Genomic DNA, 27716 nt, shown 5'->3' on the forward strand with positions numbered 1-27716 from the left:
CTGTAAACACATCATTTGGCATCTAGCAGACTTTATGCTTCATCAGACCTTTAACAGAAAAAGAAAAAGAAAGAAAGATGAGAAATTGGCATGCTCTAAAACAAGGCATCGTGATATAGAATTGGTTCAATATAAACTGTAATCTAAACTGTTAGAGCCCAACTCTCAGCTTTTATATAATTTATATATTTTATATAATTTTGATCTATACATATAGTTTATGATCTTTAATTACCCAGGAATTTAAAGAACAGGAATATTTTAAAAATATCAGCTAGATAAGGGTTATAGATCAAACGAAAAAGGTTACCATAGTAAAACATGCATAACCATAAGTAGTTATTGCTAATAGCAGTCTGTGCACAATATAACACAACTTGTCCATATTAATTGTTTATTAATTATTTGTATGTTGCCAAATTGATCAATTCTACATTACATTAAAAAATACAATTAACATGTGAGAACTTCAACACTAAGTAGAAGAATGACACCATATTAGTATAAATATTGGCTATTTATGTAACAATTGATTTCATAATACAAATGATAAAATAACATGGCAGTGTAAATACTGATATATAAAATGACCATTGGAAATATTGTGAAATTCAGAGTTTTATGTAAACAAGTTATTTAACCCTAAAGAAAGAAAACATATAAATGTTTTTTAAAACATTTTTTTAAAAAAACCTGTACTGCATATATAAGGATAATGTCTATGTTGTGTGTGAAACTGTTAGTGCTTCTGCCACAGATGATAAAAACAGAATGTAGACAGATTTTTACTGTTGAATATGGGAATGGGAACATTGCCAAGGAAAAATCCCACTATGTGAAAGGAAAATGATTTGTTTACAGTTGTTAGACATTCATGGTAATAAATATCCAGAAACAAAAATACAACATGTATTGTGAAAAAACAGATTCCTTGCTCTGCTAGCAGAAAAAGCAGAGGATGATAGATTTAACCAATAAGGATGATAAAAGTAGCATTTTTCCAAATGCTACAATATTCTGTTCCTCTGACATTTGAATCAGTCCACAATATGTTATTCATTTGGCTGAAGACTTCTTTTGTAACAATTCCTGAAAGGGAAGTAAAAAAAAAAGCAGAGTGGGACTCAGTAGTTGTCTGAAGTTCCTTGCTCCTTACTTTAAATTAAACAACGAACTAATTTTACTTGACATTTACTAACATAAACCTGAATCCCTAATAAATTCTGCAGAACGCTGACAGGTTGAATTGCCAGCAGAAAGGGGTGGGGGACTTTGCCCTACTCCCCATTGCTACTGTTGGATTATTTATGAAGGAGACAAAGGAAATAGTCTGGGATCTGCAAATCATCTTTTTATAACTGCTTTCTTGTATCTAGCGTTTGATGGAAGGTTTTGATTTCATGAACAGCGCATATTAAAGAAAGCCAAATTTTCTCCTGTCAGTTTGAATATGATGGAGGAGTTTGTTCTCTCTATTATTTGGAACAACTATGAGGTAGATTACAGGTATCTCTTTTATTCTGCAGGTGAAAGAAGTATGCATGAATAACCAGTAGTGGAACTGTTTTCAGCTTGAAGGGGAAGAGGGAGTTTGGGAGTTCTGTCTGTTATTTTATTTTGGAAGAAAGTGATTTCTAACAATTACCCCCCTAGATGTTCTAGTGGTAATAAATTATCCCCTTAGATGTTCTAGTGGTAATAAATTATCCCCCTAGATCAGTGGTTCCCAAACTTTTTCAGTCCACTGCCCCCTTGGGGTTACAAATTCATCCTCGGTGACCCCCACCCAGGGGTAGCATTCAAATTTCTGTGGGCGTGGCCTAATTTGAGGGTGTGGCTTGCTGGTCATGTGACTGGGTGGGCATGGCTTGCTGGCTGGGTATGGCTTGCTGGTCACATGATGGGGTAGGTGTGATTTAGTGGTCATGTGAATGGGTGGGTGTGGCCAGGTGACTGGCAAAACAAATTCAAGTGGTCCTCACTTAATGGCCGGTTGTTTAGCAAGTGTTCTAATTTATGACTGGCCTCCCCAAAGATACTTGACCTGTTTTGGGAGTTTTGATAGCCATGCACACACATACACGTGACACACTCCCTTCTAACCCTGCTGGAGCAGGTCATTGCACTAGAATTGGCAAAGCATCTCTGATTAGATTCTAGCAGTGAATAAAATCTAATCAGAGATACTTTGCCGATTCTTTTTGATTTTTTTTATTTGTATCTCATTATTTTATGTTGCTAAATTGCATTGACATGTTTTTCCCTTCTTGTGCACAACCCAGAAGCTTTTGTGATTCTTTGCAGCAAAAATTACCAACTTCTGGCTTTGCTCTACTTTTCAAATATGCCGACACTGCCGCGTTCTAGGTGTCGAGCCCGCAGGTGCACCTCATTGAGCCCACTGCACTGGAGGGACCTGCCCAAGCAAGTCAAGTCAATGGGGTGAGCCTGAGAGAGGGAAAAAGAGAGAAAGAAAAGAGAGAAAGAGAGAGAGAGAGAGAGAAGGGAGAGAGAGAGAGAGAGAGAGAGAGAGAGAGAAGGAAGAAAAGAAAGAGAAAGGGGAAAGAAAGAAAAAGGGACAAAGAAAGGGAAGGATGGAAGGAAGGGACAGAAAGAAAAAGAAATAAAGAAGGAGGGAGGGAGGAGAAAGATAATGAGATATCTATTCTAGTCCAATCACTTGCTCCAGCAGGGTTAGAAGTGTGCGTGTGTGTGTGTGTGTGTGTATGTATGTGTGTTCTCCTTGTAATTTACCAGTACATTTTGGTTTTGCCTTCTTCAGAATTGGCACTGTAATACATTGGGGAAAAGTAATTTTTAGGGTGGAGATCTGGTCCAATGGATCCTGTTTAAAGCCTCAACAAAATGTGAGAGTTTCCTGATAGTCTTGACCATGTTTTGTCCACAAAACCTTTAACAGAAGCCAAAGATGTTTCAATGTGCTGGCAAAGAAGTTTCAGTGTGGAAAAGGGCCCCAGTCTAAACTAGGCCTCATTTCAATCAGATGCATCAGGTTTCTCTCTCTCTCTCTCCCTCCCTCCCTCCCTCCCGCTCCCTCTCCCTCTCCCTCTCTCTCTCTCTCTCTTCCTCCCTCCCTCCCAGACTGGCTTTGCTCTACTTTCCCAATGTGCCTGTGGGGCTGGCGCTTCGAACATGGATAGATGGATGGATGGATAGAAAGAGAGACAGAAACAGGTAGGTAGGTAGATAGATGGTAGATAGATAGGTAGATAGGCAGGCAGGCAGACCTTTTGGATGAATGTATGGATAGGTAGGTAAGTAGATTGGTAGATAAGTAGGTAGGTAAGTAGATCTATATTGGTAGGTAGGTAGGTAGGTAGGTAGGTAGGTAGACAGAAAGGCAGAACTTTTGGATGGATGGATGGATGGATGGACGGACGGACGGATAGACAGACAGACAGACAGACAGAATGCAACAGCAGTGGCACTTTGGGAAAGTAGAGCAAAGCCAGAGTGGGAATTGAAGTCCACACAAGTTGCCAAGGTTGAGAAACACGGGCTGAATATATCAACCCAGCCATTCTGGTTTAGACTTTAGCGTGCTGTTTGATTCCGGCTTAGTCAATGAATAAACCATGGCTAAGACCTTCCTGCTCCTTAATGCAGCTGTCCCACTGCCCCTTCCCCAGCCTCCTGCAGCTGCCCCTCTGCCCTTTCTGCAGCTCCTTCAGCTTCCCCTCTGCCCCTTCTGCAGCCCCCTGCAGGTCCTCCTCTGCTCCTTCTCCAACCCCCTTTGGCATTCAATTTTGCAATGCCAACGTACCCGGAACAGCGATGCAGCCAACCTCACCTTCTTTGTTTCAACCCAAGGTCCACTTCCATTGGGCCAAGCAAGGGGAGGTACTCTGCACACGCTCAGAGACTCCCAACTTTAGTGAAGCATTCCGCCCATCTTTATACTACGCCTGGGAGAAGGAAGGCATGCAGAAACAGCCCAGACCAGCGGAGGCGGAGGGAATGATCGCTTGGAAACTAGGCAAGCAAGCAAGCAAGCAAGCAAGCGCAGGGCTCAGTCGATAGAACCAGGCTGCAGAGGGAGGCTAGGTTCTAGGTCCGGGACGGCCATAGAGAGCCGAACTGAACTGAGCCATGCACTCCCCATATCCTGCGCGCAAGCCCGGCTGGCTGGAGAGGCAGAGGCTGGGCGGGCACTGCGCGCTCCCTTGTTCTCCTCCGGAGAAGGGGGCCCTAATGCCGGACCACCCACCCCTTTCACTGTGCGCCTTGGGAGGGTTTTGCTTTTGGGCCTTCTGGCCTGCCTCCACCCACCGGAGAGGGCAGCCTGCAAGCTTAAGGTGCCTTCTTTTCACCATCTCCCACCTCTTCCCCCAGGCTTGGCAAGGCTCACTGCGCGTGGGTTCCGCATTTGAGGTGCCGGTTACAAAGCGATGAAACAGTCAATGGGCTGCGTGGCCAGCAGTCAGTGAGCCTGTGGGACCGGCACCTCGAACGCCCCCCTGACATGTCTTAGTGCCCCCCTGCCAGCCCCCTTGCCTCTTACCACCCCCTAAGGCATCTCACCGCCCCCCAGGGGATGATACCGCTCACTTTGGGAACCACTGCCCTAGATGTTCTAGAGATGAACTAAATAGCTGTTATATAACAAGCATATATAACAAGCAATGCATTCCAATAGCTTTATCTAGTTACTTAAAACATTTCTGTATCATCCTGTGGTCTCTTAATATCTTCAGCCAGTATATAAAGGATTTCTCCTTGTGTGTATTACAGTTGCATATAGCTAGTGTTCCTATTGCAACTGAAACGTATACAAGAGGTTAGGCTGCAGTTCTCTATAGCACGAGTACAGATGGTCCTCACAATCATAACAGAGCCTGCCCGTAGTTGTGATGGTCATAAAGCAGGTCACCCATATGACTCATCTGACACCCCAACCTTGTTTGTGACATTTGTTAAGTGAACACCATGTCATTAAGCAAACCAATTGTTTGTTATGGGGTGTTTTTACTGAAAACCGGAAACAAACAGTTTTTGAGAAAAGCATTGAGACTAATCTAATATCTAAGAATCATGCACAAGCAAGAAAATTAGGCTTCCTATCTTTCCAGCAAGTACTAGAAGCAACATACTGCTTCTAGTAAAAGGAGTGACATGTGTATAATGGGAAATACAGATAACTGTCTGTAGAGCCAGTAGATCTACCTGCCTGATAGTACACTATTTATAAAGAAGTATTTTATGTGCAAGATAATAGAATATATTTCCCCACCTCACACCATAATGATACATGTTAAGTTAAAAGAGTGTACCATCTGCAGAAATTCAATTTCCATTTGAAGAGCCTCACAGGCATTTTCCATTTCATCTTCTTTATAATTCTCCAACTGCTTTTTAAGCCTGTGCCAATATTAAGGAAAAAATATATGTCATGCCACCTGATCTGGTGATCAGCTTCCTCTTAACTGCAAACCTAATCCTCATTTAATCTTGATTATCTTAGCAGGAACTTACAATGCTCCCCAATAATTAGTCGGTCATGCATTAATAGGCAGTTATAAATTGCAACCAAAATTAGTTTTGAGGTAACAACTACATTCAACAACCTAGAAATCACAATGCAGTATTAGTCAAAGATTAGCAGCATGTAGAAATTAAAATAATTGGAGGGGTGGGGCAATGAGGTTTATGTCTTAAACTTGCATTACAGATCTTTGAATAATTTATCTCTAGCTGGATTTCTCAAGCCTTGGAAGAAGGTAGTTGTTTATCCCCTTTTGGTTAGTTTAGTTTAACCAAAGATTAAATGTTTGTTCTTCCGGGCAGCCACATTCTTTTTGACGTCTATTATCTCTTATTTCATTTATAAACTATCCAGAGTCATCGGGAAGTCAAGTAATGTCAACATTTCAATAATTAAATAAATCTACCATATAACCATATGAGAACAATGAGGGGGAAAAAAATCTTTCACAGGCTGATTCTTGGCTTCAGAATATTTTGCCAGACTATCAGCTTCCTGATTTTCTGTTTTCATTCTGTCACAAGACAAAACTATTTCTATAGAGTGGCTGGGTAGCTGCTTAGGCAGCTTAAGCATTTTGATGGTACTTTGTTTGTTTGGTTCATTAAGCACAGCATCTTGTGACTGTGACTTACAGCTCCCTGTTGGCTTCCCCATTGACTTTGCTTGTTGGAAGCTGGCTGTGAAGGTTACAAATGGAAATCACATGACTGTGAGAAGCTGCAGCTGTCATGAATGCATACAGGTTGCAAAGTGCTTGAATCTTGATCATGTGACTGTGAGGATGCTGCGATGGCTGTAACTTCAAGGGCTGTCCATAAATCTCTTTTTCACTGCTGCTGCAACTTCAAACAGTTGCTGAATGAGCAGCCAGTAAGTGAGGATTACTTGTACAGCTTTTGATGCAACATAAGCAAGTGTGGGATAATTAGGGTTTTGGAGTAAGAGCTGGGAAGCCCATATTCTATTCCCTCATTAGAGATATAACTTTACTCAATAAGTTCAAGAATCATTCTCTTTCTCAGTGCAATATTGACAGTTGTAGAGAGAAAAATAAGGAGTGAGAGCACTATTTATACTGTCTTAAGCTCTTGAATGAAAGGAATGGATAGACATCTAATAAATAGACACAGTGAAAGAGAAAATATGTCTGTTTTTAGAACATCCTTCATTCAGATAAAAATTTAAGTATAATCCCAAAATCCCAAGAAAATACAGAAATGTATGCAATGGCTTTTACCTAAGCAAAACAAGGCAACAAGCTTAACATTTTAACATTTAACATACAAAAACCTATAGAAGACTAGGAGAGCAATACTTTCAAAATAAACTTTTAAAGATACAGACTTGTGCTTCTTCTATACTTCCTAATACATTGCTGATGGAATCTTAGTTCAGGTGATACACTGAATATATGTTGTAAAATGTCCTCAGTGCACATGACAAGTTATTGGTAGTGGCAGGCAAAGTGCTATCCATAAAAAAATTCTGATTTTTCTGAAATAGTTTGAGAATCAGGTTACATAAAATTCAAAAAGCATTTTCTCATTACAGACTCACTAGCTAATTCAATTTTATAAAAAAAACTCCTGATATAGCACAGTTTACTTGTTGAGTATCAGAAATGTTTCTCAGGCTAATGATGCGGATTACATAAGGGATATGTTTGAACTAAATCTTCAAAAAAATTTAAATATATAATACATGGATATCATACTACATGAAATGTTTTACTAGCATAGAGATTACCTTTAAAAAAATAATTGAATGAGTGATACTAATTCCATCAGTGACAAGTTAATACATAATCTTATAATAAATAGGCCAAATTTTAGTAATGCCATAAGTTTAAAAAAGCCCTTCTGATATATGGGAGTTATATTAAATTTATTCTGGCTTCCTTTTTGCAGCTTCTGAACTTGTCTTAGAATTTAGACCTGAAGGATAGAAGGCAATTAAAGAACAACAACAAAAAACTGAATAGAAGTGAGGAAACTATTTATAGCATCTCTTCTACAAGAAAATTAAAAAGATCTAAAAACCAGGAATCCACATGCAGCATACTACCCATTATATTTGCTTAAGTAGATACTTGCTGGACCAAGAAAAGGCTATTTAAGATCATTTAATGGTCCGTAGTATATGCAGCAATAAAGTTATACTGCACTCCTTGTCACACCTGTCAGGAGACTGCAGAATGAAAGTTAACTATAAAATTGTATCAAATCTATTGACAATAAGAGAGGAACAATTTCTGGGGTCATTGTGGTGGTTTTGAGAGTGGTAAGTGAGCTTATATAAGAAAGTGTTATATTCTGGGGACATTATATCGGTTAGAACATGGGATGTCGGCTGAGATTTTATAGATGAAGCTATATTAGATACGAGTGAGACTCACAAGTTTTCTGTATAGAAAATGTATAGAAAATTCATACATTATTTCTGTATAGATTAATGTACAGAAAATCCATACATTATTGCATGAATGCTGCTTCCATGCATAAAGATTCTGTTGAGAATAATGGTAGCATGCAGTTCTGAATTAAAGACAGCTATTTTAGTGAAACATTAATTCAGAACCTAGCTTCCCTGTTAGTATGCCTTTATCCAGTGTAGATTTTTTTATAAGCCACTCTATACCCTACTGGCAATTGTGAGAAAAAGGATCAAGCAGCTCTCAGAGAGCCCTCAGTAATGTACTCACTAATAAATGAGGCTGGACTATACTTATCCACTTTTAAAGATTACTGTCTTATCCCTAATCATAGCACACTAAGGAAGTTGGACTCAGGGTCCCATTAATGAAGCTTAATGTCAGAAAAAAAGCAGTTAGGTCATGGAAACTAGATAAGTATGTTCCAACTTTCATTTATTAACCCTCCACAATCATCTTTTTCCAAAGCTACGGATCTACTATTATGTTTTACAGTGGTGCTGTCTCAGGACACCTATGTAAATACTATGCACATTTGCTTAACATCTTTAACATTTCTTTTCAATTAAATATCATACTTCCTTGGGAACACTTATAAACTTTCCATAGTTAATTCCTCCCCCCCCCCCTATATTTCTCACTTATATTTTTATAAATCATTACTAATAATTAAAAATGTTCCCATTTAATTCTCTCAATCATTTTAATTCATTTATTTATTACCAAACATTCAATTATATTACAGTAAATATTTTATCCATCATTTTAATCATATTTTCTAAAATTATTTCTATTTATAACAATGCTATCTTATGTACCTTAGCAGAATCCCTTTTGCAATTAAATTTTCACTCGTTATCTCTAAACAAGCTTATGGTTACAATCCTTATATCTTTCCCCTGTTTCTCCATTTATAGTTTCTGTCTTTTACAACTTCTTTTCCTTGCCTTCTTCCCCCTCTTCTTCTCCCTCCCCTTTTTACCCCCTTGTCTCTCTACTTCTAACTCTTTCATCTGTAATCCCCTCTTCTGTTGCTTTCTAATATTATACTTATCTTTCAAATTATTCTTCTTCTTTTTGGTTGTTTTTTCTAGTCTTAAACCTTTCACTCTCTTCCCCCCCCTTTTCTTTTTTCTCCCCACTTAAAATTATTTGATCATTAAAGATGGCTTCTTCTTTGTCCCAATCTTCTTGTTCTGCAAGCGTTTCTTGTTGTTTCTCATAGTTCCAGATCTCCATTTCTAAGAATTGAAATACGAAGCCAAAAGAACCTCTAGATTTTAATGAATATTAATGATATAATTGAATTGGAATGGAATGTGTGCTTTATTTACATACATACATATATATATATATATATATATATATATATATATATATATATATATATATATATATATATATATATATTCTTTTAAGAATATAGTGTGTATTTTAAGAATGTACCAAGCAGAATTCGATTGGAAGTTATGTATTATATTGAATGCTATAATCTTAAAGGTATACATTGAAGCTTAAATAAGAGTTTGAATGGATACAATTAAAAGATATAAAGGTGTCATACTCCAGTTGGTAACTACAGGGAAAAATTTGTTTAATAAGAAAAGATAATATGAAATTGAAACAGGACAAAGTATAAATATAATGATTTGATTGAGATGAGATAATTAAAATAAAGTTGAGAAAATTAAAAGAGGGGAAAAACTATGTAGAAAATATAAAATGGTAATAAGATATGGAATAGAATATAAAAATGAGCATGAAATTGAGTTAAGATAAGATAAGATAAATTTATTGTCATTGTACTCAGAAACCTGAGAACAACAAAATAAAGTGCTCTTTCACAACATACAACTGAACAAGACCAAAAGACCTGGGACCATGCTATTTTCAAAAAAGATGTTTTATTTGTATTTTGTTTTTGTGAAAACCCAAATAAAACTTTCAAAAAAAATACTATGCACATTTGTTGGCTTTAAGGATTCATGTACACAGTCATAGATAGATCACTTTTAGTAAGACTGATACAGGAGCATAGTATCCAACAAGGTTAAGACGCTGGACTGATGATTGGCAGGCTTGTGTTTGAGACCCAATTGCTGCCGCAAGATGGAGTGAACTCCCATCACATGCTCCAACTTCTGCTGACCTAGCAGTTTGAAAGTGGGCAACTGCAAGTATATAGAGAAGGTACCACTTTAAGTGGGCAACTTAATGGGGTCATGAAAGGAGCCCTCAACTAGGTGTCCTCTGGGCAATGGTGATGTCATCATTCCAGCCTTTTAACCCAGAAATGCTTTGGCACTCCCGACTCAACTGTAGTAATAGTAAGACTGATTTTAGAAAAAATATTCTGTATTCTTTTATTTTACTTAAAACTAAACTAATATTCCCAAATAACAAACAAAGTCTCTGAACACAAACATTAAGAAAAGAAAAGAAATTCTCTCATCAGGCCAGCTTTTCAAAGAGAAGCAATGAATCCTGCATGAAGATTTGATTAGAATTCTTAATACTGCTGCAGTTTATTCTGCTATAATTTCCAGATTTCAGGGATATATTTTTTCATCCTTGAAAAATCTCCTAGTTATAAAATCTTTCCCACCAAATTCATAACAGCTAAAAATTTACAAATAATCCATTGTGTGCCTGGATGTCTAAGTGATAGAAGCAGCTGTGATATCATAAGTAACTAAACAGGAAACCAAAATGCACAAGATGCAGTTAAATATGGAGTAAAATGGGTAAGAAGTATAGGAAAACTGATTCAATCAATTTTAAGAGCATATTTATACAGAGTTCAAATAATCAGTCCTGAAGATCTGCAAGACTATACCTTGCTGTGTTACATATCTGCAATCAGGAGGTATGGAAATCACCATATTTAACCTCATGTTTAACTTTACTGCAAAGGGATAATTTATGATCTCATCTAGCATGGAGGCTACAATCTGTAGTTTTACAAGAAACCAATAATTGGGTCAAAACAAAAGTCATAATGTTAATTCCTTTCTAATGTCTATTTAGATTGCAACTGTATACTGCACGAGTCAAAAAGAGGGCTGTGAAAATATTTACAGACCCCTCACATCCCAGACATAAATTGTTTCAACTCCTTCCTTCAAAATGACGCTATAGAACAACTAGACACAAAAACAGTTTTTTCCCCGAAAACCATCACTCTGCTAAACAAATATTCCTCAACCCTGTTCAACTATTACAAAGTCTGCACTACTATTACTGTTAAATCTTGTCATCACTCCATATCACCCATCCCCTCCCACTTGTGACTGTATGACTGTAACTTTGTCGCTTGTATACTTGAGATTTATATTGACTGTTTCCTAGTATGATTGATTGCTTATTGTACCCTAAGACTATCATTAAGTGATGTACCTTATGATTTTTGACTCCTGACGAATGTATCTGTTCTTCTATGTATACCGAGAGTATTTACACCAAGAGAAATTCCTTGTGTGTCCAATCACACTTGGCCAATATTCTATTCTATTCTATTCTATTCTATTCTATTCTATTCTATTCTATTCTATTCTATTCTATTCTATTCTATTCTATTCTATTCTATTCTTAAATCAATATGAGATTCAACATGTGTCCATTATAGCATTGGAACTATAGATCTAGGAAGAGCTACTGCTGGTCAGCTAGGTAGTCAGTACTAGCTTCCTGTAAAGACCAGTTAAATATACTTTGCATTCAGTCCCCTCTAGAGCAATCACTACAATATTTTATATATTACCATAGTCACTATCCTTTTCTTACTTGTTGCTATAAGACCCAAAAGTGAGCAGTTTTATAACAGAATACATCTCCATCGCTACTACAGCAGGCATCGGTAATACACACCAAATTTGCATGTTTATCGCATCAGATGCTGGATACAAACCTTTGTTTACAAGCAATTAGAGACAAGGCATCTTGCTATGTATCAGTTCATCTACATGTGCCCAGGATAAGGCTAGAAGAAGGAAAAGTGTAGGTCACTTTTCTCCTGTAATGATCTAGCACAGGGGTGTCAAACTCACATTGTCACAGCAGTATCACATGACGTATCGGGCAGGGGTGGGATTCAATTTTTTTAACAACTGGTTCTGTGGGTGTGGTTGAGTTGGTGGGTGTGGCTTGGTGGTCATGTTATTGGCTGGGCATAGCCAACTCAATATCACTCACATTGAGGCACGCCTCTCCTCGCATGGCCTCTCATGACTGTGGGAATGCTGTAACAGTGAAAAATGGTCATAAATCACTTTTTTCAGTGCCACTGTAACTTTGAATGGTCACTCCACACAAGCAAAGTACCAGAAAAGGAGGGAAAAAACTCCAGAGAAGTTCCTGAGACAGGAAGTCTAGTCCTGCCAAGAATATAATAAAGGTTAACAGAGAGGCAGTTTCTGTAAGCAACACCAGAATGTTTTCTTCCTGCCTTCCTTACAAGATTAGGCCAGTAATTTCTTCTAACAACCAGTTCTCTAAACTGCTTAGAATGTTAACAACTGGTTCTAGAGAATAGGTGCGAACCTGTAGAAGCCCACCCCCGGTATCAGGACTTTTCCCCCTTTCCTAAACCAGGTGTGGGCATGGCCAGCATGTGACGTATCCGGCCCACGGCCTGGGAGTTTGACAGCCCTGATCTAGCCATATCTTGCTGTTTACTCAAGTTCCTTTCTGAAAGGACTCCTAAGATACATCACAACTTGATCTCCACTGACTCTTTGTCCATGGAAACCATGGAAACCAGCTGTAGTCAGAATTGGTCACAACATTGGTAGAATGGCAGTCACCGTTTGAGTCAATGTTCATCAAATCAACTGGTGGGGGAGATTACTCCATGATAAGAGAGAAAGAAGGAAAAACTTTAATGTGACAGTTCAGTGAGGAAGGCGGGGTGAGAGACAAATTATTCTAATTCTGAAGATTTCCTCCTTCATGCTGGTTGTGCTCTGCTGTCAAGCCTGCAAGTTGGATTCATAAGAAGGGATTGAGTAGCAGTTCCCACATGGGAAGGGAATCATCCAATATGTCAGATGGAGAGAGTTTGTTTTGTCCTCGTAGGAGAGTAAGGAGGGCCCAGTGTGTGACAGCTGGTGGAGCAGACCATGATCTAAGTACAGATAAGCAGCCCATTTGGAGTTGGATTAGAGGCAGTAAGGAGAAGATACAATGGGATTCGAGCCCAGAAAAGAATGAAACTGAGAAGAAAAAAAACTGCTCCACTAGACTTTTGCAAGACAAATTAGGTTGTTGAATTGTATAAATGTATTTAGGGTTCAAAGTGTTTTAGGCTTGAAAAAGGACTTGCCTGGCTGTTGGGTGACAGAGGGGGAGAGGGAGAGGGAAAGATCATTTACCAATACTACTCAGTATTTTAAAATCTGCAGGGACTGACAAATAGATCAACAGCTTTTCTAAATTAAGTTTTCCTGCATGTGCATCTGAATAAATAAAATTATTCCCATGTGAAATTCCAATATCACAATGTACCCTAGAGCAAGTTTTTATTCTTGGATGACAAACACTGAAACTGGAGTCCATAATAGTAACCCTAACACATCTCTGACTATAATAGTTCCACTGTGCATTGATATAAAAAAGTTTTAGAAAATCAAAGAGCAGTTATCATTATAGAAATTCATTCTGTATCCCAGAGATTACTCCAGAGATGGAAATTTCCTGCTTATAAAAGTAATGTTAAATTAAATGGAAAATATTTGCTTAAAACCAACACAATCATGGCCTTAGGCAACCTACCACTAATATGAAGGATTTGTTAAGCTCTAGTGGAAATATTTCCTTGCAGATTTATGTGAATGTAGTGTTCTTTGTTCTTCTATGGTTTCATTAATATGGTTTCTTTTCCAATAATAAGACATTAAAAAACAATTTTCTTTTAGATTAATCAAATAAACAAAACCCTCACCAATGAAATAAAACCACATGATATTCCAGTGCTACTTTTAGATTTAAAAATGCTACAGCAACTCACATCTCAATCAGAACAATTCTTCCTGTAGAATCTGTCTCTAGAAAGGAATCACTTTTAAAAATGAGAAAAGAAACAACAGACCAAAAATGGAGTAGTGACATACAGCTGATCTGTCTGAATATTTAATTTAGACATAATAAAAGTGAGTTTTATGATATATATTATTTTTGCTTTCACATCTAAGACCTTGAAACTGTGTATGTTGTTAACACTATCTTGAAATGTATATGTAGTAAACAGAAATGTAACAATTGATTTTTCAGGGCAGGAAATAAGGCAATATTTTGTTCTGGCATATGACCATATAATCCAGAAAGGTAATGGCTATTCCTCAAAACAAGCTACATCCCAGTTTCCAGGCTTTGTGGATTTTTGTTATCAATGGGATGCATTTTGTTACTGTAATGCTGTTTTTGGACTAGTTAACCTACAAAGCTTCTGAAACTCTCCTATGATGCTTGTGCAAACTAGTGTGAAATTAAAACATTTTGGAGTAACATAACTGCTCATATATAATCCTTTTATTTTTCTCAGTGTTTAAGAATTTCTGTTATATCCTTAATGTTATTTCCTTTATTAGCACAAGTGCAGAATATATCTGCTTAATGCGTGTTTTGCTTTAGAAAATGTTCTGAAAAAATGTGTTTTGATGTTACCTTGTTTCTAGTTAATCACCAATAAAAGTTATGGATTTTAATGAAATTTATTTGAGGGATTATACCCTAAAAGCTTTTGCAAGGGATATTTTAACCAGGGATATAGTTACTAATATGTAAATATCTAAGGTTTCACTTAAATGGGTTTATATGATGGGAACAGTAGAGGGAATCAGAATATTTTGCTAACCTAGTCAGGTTTTGTAAAGAGTGCTATAGATAAAAGTAACACTAGCTGAGTAATTGTTAATTTAAAAGCTTCTTTAACTTTCATTAAATAAATCTCTTTCTCTTCATTAAAATATTTTTCTTTTACTATAAAACAAGCCAGTGAATTCAAATGCAGATGACATGCATAGAATATATCATGACTCTGGTCAAGCCTCACTGTGATCTGTGTGCAAGATCACAGTTTTTCCTTGAATTGCTAAAAGTGAATATTAAAAAAATGTTGTACCTAATAAATAATATCACCTTATTCCTTTTTTTTCTCTTTCCTTTCCAGACGTTGAAAAAAAAACACATTTATTATAAGGACAAAATATGCCACTGGTGTCTGTACTGAAATTTTTTGTTCCTATCCAAATAACAGTCAAATTGCAACTTACATTCACATGACTATTTTATCCATTATGTTAAAAATTATATTAATAAATTCTTTAGTTAGTAGTTCATTACTAGCTTTCTTAGCTTTTATAAAGATTAGAGCCACATATGGATGAAAAAATGACAATCAAATAAGCAGGCTTTATAGAAAGATGAGAGATATGACATCAGATAGATGTTATACTATGGATAATAGAAGCAATAAGCAATATAATGAGTAAATTTATTTTTGTTTAATTGACTAAGGCAAGGATTTTGATTATAAAGATCATGCCAAAATATGGAATGTATTAAGGTTAATGGGCATAGCAAAACAGCTGATTATTCTTCTGACACTAATGTTTATGTGGGAAAAAAGCTATTGTAAGAGTTAACATTGTTTAAAAAGAAAGTGATATAGAATTAGAAATGAGACACTGATTATGTATGTATGTATTTTCTGATAACTAATTTGTACAGGCAATATAGCATGATAGAATTCAGAAAATGAAAAATCTGAGTTAATGTTAAATACAAAGCAGGAAAAAGTTATGTAAACCACAAAATCTATTTCATCAGCTATATGAAAAATCTCAGTGATTTTACCACTGACCACAAAACAATGAAAATAATAGTTTTATTTTCTTGGTTCAAGAATAGTTAAAGATGGACATTGTATTGAAGAACTAAAGGAAAAAGCAATCAAAGGCAATGATTAACTTAATCAAAATTGTAAAGGTCAATGAAATTTGTTAAACAACAGAAATCAAAATACATTTAAAGCAATTATTTTCCAGTGGCAAATAATGGATGTCAGTATTGGCCATTGAAAAAGGAGATCAAGAAGATATACAGTTTATCATTGCAGTATGCATTTGAGGATGGTTATTAGAAGTATCACAGGCTGTAAGAATGAAACAACTGCTCCTGATACAACCAGATCAATTGTTCTCTTAAAGCTATGTTCAGCAAGCATTATGGACTACAAAAAACAAACAAACCTGTATCACAGTAATTAAAGTAAACAGAAAAGACAACATAGAAAGTATCAAAAGATTACTGAAATATCCTTTGAAAAGCTGCACATTATCACTGGGAATAAATATAGCGGACATGTCATACTCAGGGGTGGGCTTTTACAGGTTCGCACCTATTTGCTAGAACCAGTTGTTAACATTCTAAGCAGTTTGGAGAACCGGTTGTTAGAAGAAATTATTGGTCTAATCCTGTAAGGAAGGCAGGAAGGAAACATTCTGGTGTTGCTTACAGAAACTGCCTCTCTGTTAACCCTTATTACATTCTTGGAAGGACTAGACTTCCTGTCGCAGGAACGTCTCTGGAGGTTTTTCCCCCTCCTTTGCTGGTACTTTGCTTGTGTGGTGTGACCATTCAAAGTTACAATGGCACTGAAAAAAAGTGACTTATGACCATTTTTCACACTGTTGCAGCATCCCCACAATCATGAGAGGCCAGGCGAGGAGATGCATGCCTCGATGTGAGTGATGTTGAGTTGGCCACACCCAGCCAGTCACATGACCACCAAACCATGCCCACCAACTAAGCCACGTCCACAGAACTGGTTGTTAAAAAATGTGAATCCCACCCCTGGTCATACCCCAGTGTATATCTTTTATATACTTTTGTTACTCTCTAGCTCCATCTAGTGGCTGGAGAGACAAATACCAATTGTATTGTTTGAAACTGACCTGGGTGTCAGCAACCTGTGGGTCCAGAGCCACGTGAGGCTCTTTGGACCCTCTGCTGCAGCTCCCTGTCCCATCACTGGCTGGCCCCACCACTCGCCCTCTCCTCCCTCTCCTGGCCTGAGAAGATAAGGGTGAGGGCAGGGATTGGAGAAGCAGCCAGGGCTGATTTTCTGGTGTCTCACTCTTGCTGGAGCTTCTTCTGGCCCTTGTTGGTGCTGGGCGTACCTTGGTTGCTTGGGGAGATGTGCAACCTGCTTTCTGCCCTGAGACACTGGCCTGAACTGGCCGCAGCCGATTCTGACAGTGCTAATACTAGGGCTGGCAGGGTGGGAATGGGATTCTGGAGGATGGGACAACAAACAGGGGGTGGCCCTGCAGTGCCCAGCCATGGATTTAAGAAGCTCGGGGCAGCAGGAAAAGAGAGCCAGCCCTGCCGAACTCTGTACGCCTACCCTCGGAGAAAACTGGAGCATGGCCAAAAATGCTCACCCATCAGCTGGTCTTCCCCCACCCTCTCTCTCTCCCTACCTCCCTACCTCTTATTCTCTCTCTCTGAAAGCCAAGGCTGGGCCAAGCTGGCAAACTCTCCTTGCGGCTCTTCTTCTTTCTTCTTTCTGGAAATCCAGGCTGGCAGAGGGCAAGCAGGAGCTGTGGCAGAGGCTTCCCTGCTCTTACTCCTACTCTCCCTCCTTCTTCTGTTGTGATCCCCCTGGCTGACTGTGGGAGAGCCAGGAGGGTGTGCACATGTGGGGAGACTCTCCTCAAGCAAATGGCCGGGCTCAGCCAAAGTGCAGCTTTGAGAGAGAGACACAGGGAAGGGGAAGAGTGGGAGAGAGAGAGATACAGAGAGAGGGTGAAGATACAGAAGAGAGGGGGAAGATAGAGAGGGATAGGTGGGAAGAGACATAGAGGGGGATAAAGTTACAGAGAAAGAGATACAGAGAGAAGGGGGAGAGAGGGAGAGAGGCAGAAAGAAAGAAAGAGAGGGAAAGAAGGGTTTTGTGGTTTCTGGTTTCTGCCCTAACGACCAGCTGGTTAGACATGGCTAGGGGTTCATATGACTGGGTGGGAGGGAGTGATGTTGAGTTGGCCATGCCCACTCAGGTTTTGTGGATCCCTGGGGTTTTTTTCCTTTGGGAAACAGGTCCAAATGGCTCTTTGAGTGTTTAAGGTTGCAGACCCCTGAATCCCAACCCATTTACCCATCAGTCTGCACTCTCAAACAAGTGCATGCTGGGAAGCCAGATACCATTTCCTTTAGCATTTGGAGAAGGCAGAAGCACAAAGAAGAATCCATCTTAATCTGTGGCACATGGTCATCCAAGAACCCATATCCCAAACACAGAGCATCACTGGGAAGATTTAAATTAGTTGTATTTATTAATTGTTATGTTCAGCAGTAACTCAAAACTGCCTATCTTATACTTGATTCTCATTGTATGTATTCCTTTTTTTCCCAGTTTCACTATAGCCTGTTCTTTCAATAAAGCATTCAGATCTACGCATATATGGCTGTTTTATTGGAGGAAGGTGGGTTTAGCCACATGTTGAGATGCATACAGACTAATGTGTAGTGAGGACAGAACAGGACACCAATTCATATATCAACCATAGGTTGGGCCTAATTCAAGGCTAACTTACTAATTAACTTATTTGTTCAAGAAATAAAAACTTCAATTAAAAAGATTCCACAATGTCACTGGACTAATACAATAAATGATTAAACACTGGAAATATTTAAACAATGAATGAACTTATAGAAACAGAATTATTTTTCTGCTGAATTCCTGCTTCTCAAGTTTACTTGTATCTTTTTCAGACAGTGCTGGCTATTTTATGTATAAACCTTTATTTTACATAATGCTCAATAATTTGAAAAATGATACATCACTTTCAGTTTTTCTTGCAAAACTCTCAATGTTTTTCAAGTGTATATCCTTTACATCTTAGTTCTGTTAAAAAGTTTTATTCAGTCCCATCACAAGAGTTTAATTGCAAATTTTAAGATAGTAAATAACCTTGGTCTTCAGTACTTTTGTAGTTAAAATTCAATAGCACTTTCCTAATTATGCTGTATTGAATGTGTAATTATAATAGTAATAAAAATACTCCAAAGGGAGTATATTATTTATAAAAAGATGACAATTTCATTCATGAAAGTTTACTTACCACAACAGAATATATAACACAAAAGTGAATTTTGTAGTGTATATTGTATCATAGGCTTACAGACCTGAAACTGATCTTATTATTTAGCGTTTCTTTGTAATGTATGTGTCACCAATTCATTTTCTCTATCTACACACAAAAACTGAAGCAAAGTATAGTTTATTTATGTTTCAACCTTTTGTGAAGATAAGAAAAAAAAACTGGCAGAAAAGAATCTCTTATGCTGGGCAAAAAAAGAGGAAATATTAAATACAACTTTTTACATTATAAAATAGTGTCTTTACCTTATATATTCTGGATCGCTCTGAAGTTTTTCAGAAATTGTTATTTTTTCTAATTCTAAGCAGTTTGTGATAGATTTAGTTTCTGCTATTTCTTTTTCAAAATCTAGAAAGAAATGACACTTTTTATAACAAACTATTATCCATTTATACTAGACACATTAAAAAACCTACAATAAACTCAATAGATTTGTTCTTTGAACAGCTCCAGGCCAATGGTCAAGTAGAGTATCCATATACCAAAATTCTCAGGTTCAATTTGCAGTTAAACCAGATTAGGAACAAGGGTTTGATCTGAAATCCTGGTCATTCCTGGCAGTGAATTCATACTCCCGAATGTCAAGCATAGAAGGGAAGGATCTGGATCAGGAGGTACAGGAACACTTTGCAGGTCCCTTTTTTGGATATAAATGACCCCACCTGCCTAGATCAACAACACACATAGATAAAAGCAGGGATCAGTGGGTAACAGGCATGGGGATATTTCTTAGATGGAGAAAACAATGGATGGATAAAACAATAAGAAATGCTGGTCTTTGGAAGGAGAGAAGCCTTTATGCTTTATGCCCTGGAATGGAAAGTGAAGCAGTTGCAAACAGCAGCCAGCTAAGCATGTCCAAAGCTACCACAGCTAGAGGAAATACAGCTAAAGCAACATCAAGGCCAGAAAAGCCCAGATTGAGCCCAAACCAACATCAGTAAAACAGCAACAGCAGCAGACTTTGAAGATGTCAAGACTTCTATATGGATTAGTACTAATTTGAGGCTAGAAACAATTTGCGTGCAGCTTAGCAAGAGGTATGCAACTTGAGAAATGCAGTGAGATTATCAAAAGGCAGACAATGGGGGAAGCTACCTGGACTACTAAGAAACCTCTCTGGGAAAACTATTCCAGCTGAATTGAATATACTAGCAGGTAATTACAGAAGAGGTCTAGGGTAGAGCTCTTGATGTCAACTACTAAGTAGATTGAACTTCTGGCAGACTGAGGTTTATGCAAAACAGCCCAGTGGGAGGATATTCATGGAACTGGTGACCCTATTTGCCCGTGTCTTTTCTATTCACAAAATACCAATAGTAGCAAGCCTTAGTATTTATAGAAAGCATAGCCAATGGTCAGGTTTGCTAGAATTTACAGTTCAGCCAGTTGAACTGGCATCAGTAGATTTCACTTGTGCAATTTAATATTGGCTTATATGAATGAATAGCTAAAAATAGAAGGGAAGTTTTAAGAGAGGAAGCTCAGTAGACTTAGCTTAAAATACAGTACACTTAATGTATAAAGTTAAAGTTGGTGATTAATCTTATAAAAGTGATTAAAGGTGATTAATCTTATAAAACTAATTTATACAACACAACATATGTCAAATATGTTTATAATAATGAAATACATTTAACAATACAAGAGTAGCAAGTGCAAGAGTTTATTTTGTGGGTTTTGTTTTATTGTAACTTTCAGAAGTAATGAGAAGCTATGCTTCATTTTAGCAATAAAACTTGCTAAAATTGCCAAGAAGTGCAGGATAAGTTTGTTCTTTTGTTTATTTATATTTTACTATGTAGTCATTTTAAATATTAAATATATGGTATTTTCTGCTTTCTCGTAAAAGGTCTTCCAGTGAGGATAAATTTCAAACTCTATTTCTCAAATCATGCTTGAACATTAAATCAGCTGAACATCAGGTAAGCAATATACCTCTGAGTTTTGTCTGGAGAGTAGATAAATCCTGCTTTAATTCATTCTTTTGTAGATGAAATATTTTTAATTGAATTGTTTCATGCTCCATTGATTCTATTTCTAAGAAAGTAATAATTTTCAAGTTAGAAATCTATTAACAATGTAATCTTCATTACAAAACTCTATGGCATGCCCTTTCTAAATATTTTGAAATAGAACTATATAAAAATAATAAAATTCAATTCTGCATGAAATTATATACAGTATACGTCTGCATTTAATAATCACGTATAGAATTGTTTCCTGCTAACAGATATATGCATGTTTTAACTATTGCACAGGATGACATCTTATTCTGTGTATTTTATTGACAGTTATATTGTCCCTTTATATGAGAAAGTATAATATTAATTTGAAAAATAAATGACTAATTTGAACCTAAATGTAAACAAAAAAATAAAATATTTATGATCAACAACAAAACAATAAGTGTTCAAAAGTTGTTTTTCCAAATAAGAGAAAAGTAATAGAAGAAAAATACTATATATGGTACAATTTGCTTAGTAGCAAAGATGCACTGCAGATGCTGTTTTGGTTAATAGTGTGTTTGGAGAGGTCACAGCACAGTTTGAATCCTATGAAATACTAGTTTAACTACTGCTGATTCTCACTAGTTCATTTTAAAATTCACATTTTCTCATATGAGGGCTTGTAATTATACAGATTTATTTGACTAATTACCTTCATATAAAAAAGATATGAAAATTAGTGTCTGCTTAACTTAGTCATTTGATGGATACATTAGGTTGTACCAAATTTTTTAATACAAATTTTATACTTATTTTAGTAACTGTGTTAGTTTAATGTACTTTTCTTTTGTATTTTTGCTGTGTTTCTAAGCACAATCATGTTTCTTATCCCAAAGGGCATAATATGGTATCCTATTCTACTAGAGCTTGTTAATCAAAGCAGTATTTAGCATGTGGTTTCCAATGCACATTCCTAAATTTCTTGCATTTCATGATATTATTTAAGAAAGCATTTCTCAGTTACAAGTACTCTTCCAGTGGCAGCGGGAATGATTTATGGGAAACTCTGTAATTCTTTCTCCTTATAATTCCAACTTTTTTTAAAAAAAATGTACGTTGTCTTGCATTTTTCCACATTTATTATTTAATGGTTACCTTTCAGAGCAGGTAATTGATATATCTTTTCTTTGGGGGTACATAAATGTTTTTGGTGCTTTTGGTTTTCTGTTGGAATAATTCTACAATCTAAAATCTTTATCAAGCCGTCAGTCTGTAACACTACAGATGCCACAAGAGAAAATTTTTCCCAACATGGCTGTTCTTAGGAGCCACAGATCCTCAATGAACTGGTAGACCATTCTGCTGCTAGATGCTACTGCTCTCATGATGCTTTTCTGCCTGTGTTTGACTGCTGCAGATATCCTATGACCAATATTGTGTAGCTGCAGCTGCCACCTTGTCACAGTTAATATTCGGTGCTCATAGGTGCCATGAAAGAATGTCTATGATGCTATCCTGAAAAATGATCAACTTGACATGAAAAATGGTCAACTTGACCACTATCTGTGCTAATTACAGCTCATACTGACTCTAGCTTTAGACTTTGAAGTTTAGAAATATTTTAAAAAATACTTGTTAGATACAACTAATATTATTTTCATATTCTAGTATTTACTAAGGATGCAGTAGGATACAATAGCAAATGGAAAGTTGGAAGATAAGTAACAATAACTTAAATCTACCTTCCAGTGTATCCTACATAAATATAATAGAGTGCCAAAATCCACAGTTAAAGTTCTCTGCAGCTGACAGGAAACGTCGTTATAATATACTGTTTTTCACTTTAGGCAAATAAAAAAACTAAAGCCTGGAAAAAATATGAATTTATTTTGCCAGAGATTAATACAAACGCTTATATTCTGTAACAATCTAAGATAAAAGGTTTAAACTGAAGACCTACCTTTTCTCAGAAGACTTTCCTTTTCATCTAGTTCACTTACTTCAGTCTGGGTTCTTTTTTTAATTACAAATTCCCGATTTAATATTAACCCATATTCATTGTTGAAATTTTGAATTTCCTTCAAAAATGTTTCATCTTCTTCAGCAATTTTTGCCTTTAGATTTTTCTTATGTTATAAAATGTAAAAAGTGAAAAAAATAACTTTAAATTACTTTTAAAATGTATATTTTAATATATAGAAAACAAATATTGGAATATACACCAAAACACTATCCACTGTACTGATGTTAGAAATGGAATACAAATATAAAAGTATGCATTATAAGAGCATAATAAAAATATTCATCTTACATTTGTACATTATGGAAATTTCCCATTTGGCTGTGAATATGGGAAAAATCACTTATTTTTGATGCATGGCCTAAATAATCTCATTTCAGTATAATTTATTTCAAAGCACATTTCCTTATGAGAAATATATTTTAAGTTTGTTAATATTACAAGAATAATAGCAATCACATTAACTGAAAAATGCCAGCATGGAAATGGCAAGAAATAAGTAGCATTATGTCCTTAATTGAAAACAAAATTAACTGCCTTTTTCTTAAAACAATCCATCCTTTCAAGCCCATATCATTTGAATAAAAAATTTAAATTCCTTAAGAAGAATAACATAAAGTTATTTGGCCATGAGTTCGCTCATAGACCTGTCTATCTATTTATCTATCTACCTGCTTAGTTTACGGAAGCAATAGTAGCAATTTATTAGTTACTAATAATAATATGATTGTTTTAATAATACATTTTTTATTTGTGGAAATAAATTGTTGTAAATAAATAAATTGTTGTCACAATTAGTTGTAAATTATCTTTAATTTATGGGCTGAGAATCCATTAATTGTTGTGTCTTTAGAACCCCGAACCTTTGGGCTAAGTATAATAAGGTTGGATACTAATATTTCAAATGCTTGGAAACATACGTATGCTTCAAGATTAGTATTCTTCTGACTTAGAAGATCAGCTTTCTGTTTTTCTAAACTCTCTTTCCGTTTCTTGAAAAATTCCAAGTTAAAGAGCTTTTCAGATAGCAACTGAGACTATAAAAACAAAAACATACAAGTTGTGAAATTAAAAACAAGTGGCATTTTTTGTTATGGTTTGTTGTTGGGCAGATGTTACATGTATGACAATCTTACAAATTTTAAAAACTAATATAAACACATTTTAAAAATCGTATTATCTCTTTTCTAACTGACCCAAATAAGCCAAGTGTTTTAAAATAGGTAGAGGTCCTGCTTTTAGACAACCTTTCTATTTCAGAAGAATTTGGAGATGCAGATCCAAGTTTGGTCTTACAAACCCCTTGCTGCCAAACTTTCTCTCTGGCTGAGTTTTCCTTACATTTGAGACCTCTTGATTGCAAATGCCTTGGAGATAGCTCACTGTCATGGAGAAACAGAGCATTCCATCTCCCAACCAGTACTCACCATTAGTGAAGGACTTTGTCTCTTTGGTCATTATAGAAATGCCACCTGCTGGCCAAGAAGTAACTACATTTATATTGAATTACTGGAGAGATCAGCTGTGTCCTAAACTACTTACACAATATATTCTTGAGAGCAGCATTTTTGAAAAGGAAGTACTGAACCTTGAAAGGTAAAATGCTATAATTCAAAGTTCTAATTATATGCTACCTAGTTTTTCCCAAGAACATACCAAAAAGTATACTTCCTCGATGTAAAGCTGTCTGGCCACATAAGCTTTTTACTCTATATTTCTCTCTATATTTATAATGTCTTACACGCATGGAAATTAGAAATAAAATTTGTAGAGCAATCTGGAAATGGAATTTAGAATGGAACTGCAGTCAACCTAATGCACACTGCATTAGAAGAGCATATTTTGAATTTTTTCACAATCCCAAAACTGATAAGTGGTGACAATTATAATGGCGAACTGTATTTATTTCATCTAGCAGAAGTAATGCATATTGGCTTTTCCAGGATTGTGAATGCATGCAACAGACTTTTGAAAAATAAATTGTGTCAAATATATAAGTTAATGTTCATTGACCTTTATGTAATTAATTATGTGAGTTTAAAGTTATAATTGGTTTAGGAATGCTTTTCTAGTTTTCCTCATTTGTAATTCATAGAAATTGTTTCCCCACTTTCACCAACCTTCTGTATCTACCTTCGTAACCAATACTATAAATCAGAATGAGTCAATAAGAAATTAGTGGTGTATACATGGAATTATGATTGTCATAAATTATTTTATTAGCAGCAACCAAATGAATGTCATTGCCTGCAATAGAGTTCTTGTAATTCTGCAGAAAGGACAAAAGGGTTTCTCTTCTGTGACTTTGATTTACTGCTAAATGAGAGGTCATGAAAAGTTCAAGAATGTTCAAACACATTCTTTTGAAAAACTTTCTGTATGTTTGTATTATATCTTCCTAACTTATTTATAGTCTTTAGCATTAAACAAAGAAGACTCAATATTATTTTAAAAAATAGATATGGCTTGACAGTCTTCTAATTGAAAGAGTTAGATTGATTTTAAATAGCCTAGCAACTGAATGGCCAGTAATAGGTTTTATATCTATATGATCTGCTTACAATATGCTGTTGAAATGAAAGTACAGAGATGGAGAATTCTGAATCCTGACTTAGACTAACCAAAAAAAAAAAGTCCCTTGAGTTTGTGCATTTGGAATTTCTCCTAATTTTTTTTCAAGGTGGTCAGAAAAGACTTGGAAAAATGGTCTGCCCATTTTTATGAAGTTTTAATTAATTTTATGAAAACTCTCCAATAAAAGCAAATGCAATCAAAACAAATTTTAAATCTGCAAGGAATGAAATGAGAAAAAATTGGGAGTCTTCTAAAGTTTATGTCTTCTTTAAGAATTCTTAAAAGTTTTTTCTGAATATGCTTGACAGTACTTCTTACGATTCTTTAAATAATACCTGAAATACCGGTAATTTAAATCATAGTTTACCCTATCCTCTTCTAGAATAGTTGCAAGAATGAGATTAAAAATTGTGCTTTATTCACATATTAGTATTACCAAAGCATAATTAATATTTTCCATTATCTGGTTCATTTTTGTCATCTGACACTATAATTGATGTCTAAATTTAACCACTATCAAGAAACGTAACAAAATTTAATATCAATAAATACCAAAGGTAACATAATTCCTTCCTTCCTTCCTTCCTTCCCTCCCTTCCTCCCTCCTTCCTTCTCTCCCTTCCGTGATATTATATTCTTTCTAAACTTGATTAGGAAAATGTAAAGAATTTCACAATTTGAGTACGCAAATTGAAGGAGCTTATGTTCAGTTCTTTTGTATCTTCTTATCTTTACAATAATCCTATTGAATATTGCTAATACTATAAACGATGATGCTCTGTATGCTAACACATATGGATCATGATAAATTCCACCTATGTTTTAATATAACCAAGTTGATATATAACAAAAAGAAAACAGTAAAAGATATCAAAAGTTAAAACATTAGTTTAAAAAATCCATTTCTCTTACTTCAATTTCCAATTTTTGTTTTTCTTCACCAAGTTGCTGTGTAACTTGATTAGCTTTTTCATGATTTTTGCTTATCTCCTGTTTAACTGCAATATAAAATGTACACTTAGACCTGAATATATTCAGAAACAAACTTTCTTTTTTAATAAATATGAAATAGTTAAAAAAAAGTCTCAAAGTTATTTGATCAATGAACATTTTATGGTAGTAAATTCATTATGAGTACAACTGTGAATAAGTCAGCGCTAATCGGTTTTAGGAAAAATAACAACCTTTTTTTGAACTCAATAGATCAATATTCAATATTTGAATAAGATCAATACAGAGAATAAAAACCTACAGTAATTTTGGTAAGCCAGAAATCTGCAAAGGCAATACTCCCTCCCTCCCCCTCCCCCCGCCCTCTTTCACACACACACCATTTTTCCAGTTCTCCAAAATCAGTTCCAAATCCCTGCAGAAAGGAAAAGAACACTTTACCATCTGGCAAAGTGAACAATACAAAGCATTGCTAGGATAGCCTAATTCTTCATGATTGCTGTGATGTACTTTTATTCAATTACTTAGTCTCAAAGCGACGTTTAAAGTTACCATGTTGTGACAATATTTTTTTTTAAAACCCATCCCTGGTTTTGAACCAGCAGGGAAAGTTTGATTAGGAAATCTTGGACAAAATGAGTACCAGTCATAACAACAATAATAGCAACCAGGGCAACAACAATAACTGGGGCTTCCTAACAATAAGATGAAGCAATCTCTGGCACGTCTATATATTGCCTTCTCTGCATTCATATCACAAGTCAGTCTGAAACAGCAAGCCTGCTTTATGTATTTAGGCCTCCCCTCTTACAAAGATCCCTGTGTTGCATCTGTATCTTAATCTTAATTAAATAAGGGTAGGCCCTGACCTTGATGCATCAGGCACCTCTTTTCTTCAGCTTTCTGTTCTACAAGGAAGATTTGCTGGAACAGGGAGTCTAGGTTCATTTTGAGATTTCTGAGTAAGAGGAGAGAAAAAGGATAATTGACTTGCTATATTAGCTACCAAACTGCGATATAGAAGCCTTTTCCACAGAGATCATACAGAGAAATCTGGACCAAACCACACCAGATATGTGGTGTCTGACTTTAATTTCGCTCTGATTAATAAACAAATACATCTTAC

The 27716-nt window shown here is 36.0% G+C and overlaps 1 protein-coding gene across 2 annotated transcripts; it reads right to left on the reverse strand.

The window, feature by feature from the left end:
• CCDC172 (coiled-coil domain containing 172) lies at nt 1-27538 on the reverse strand. Of its 2 annotated transcripts, XM_026704654.2 has the most exons (8): nt 27460-27538; nt 26552-26637; nt 23986-24102; nt 23006-23171; nt 21035-21136; nt 19342-19444; nt 5292-5379; nt 1-1089 (listed from the first exon to the last, which is right to left on the reverse strand). In XM_026704654.2, the coding sequence occupies exons 1-8, from the start codon at nt 27536-27538 to the stop codon at nt 1057-1059; spliced, it is 774 nt and encodes a 257-aa protein (XP_026560439.1). In that variant the 3' UTR covers nt 1-1056. The 2 variants fall into 2 exon arrangements, 1 of the variants encoding a protein (XP_026560439.1); XR_015743695.1 differs by lacking the exons at nt 1-1089; nt 19342-19444; nt 21035-21136; ... (2 more) ...; nt 26552-26637; nt 27460-27538 and adding an exon at nt 2326-2448 and having other exon boundaries at nt 5292-5430.
• Between the last annotated feature and the right edge of the window lie 178 nt (nt 27539-27716).

This window comes from Pseudonaja textilis, chromosome 4 (assembly GCF_049901715.1).
Source record: "Pseudonaja textilis isolate UNSWEBS1 chromosome 4, rPseTex1.2, whole genome shotgun sequence".
In the NCBI taxonomy this organism is placed as follows: domain Eukaryota; kingdom Metazoa; phylum Chordata; class Lepidosauria; order Squamata; family Elapidae; genus Pseudonaja; species Pseudonaja textilis.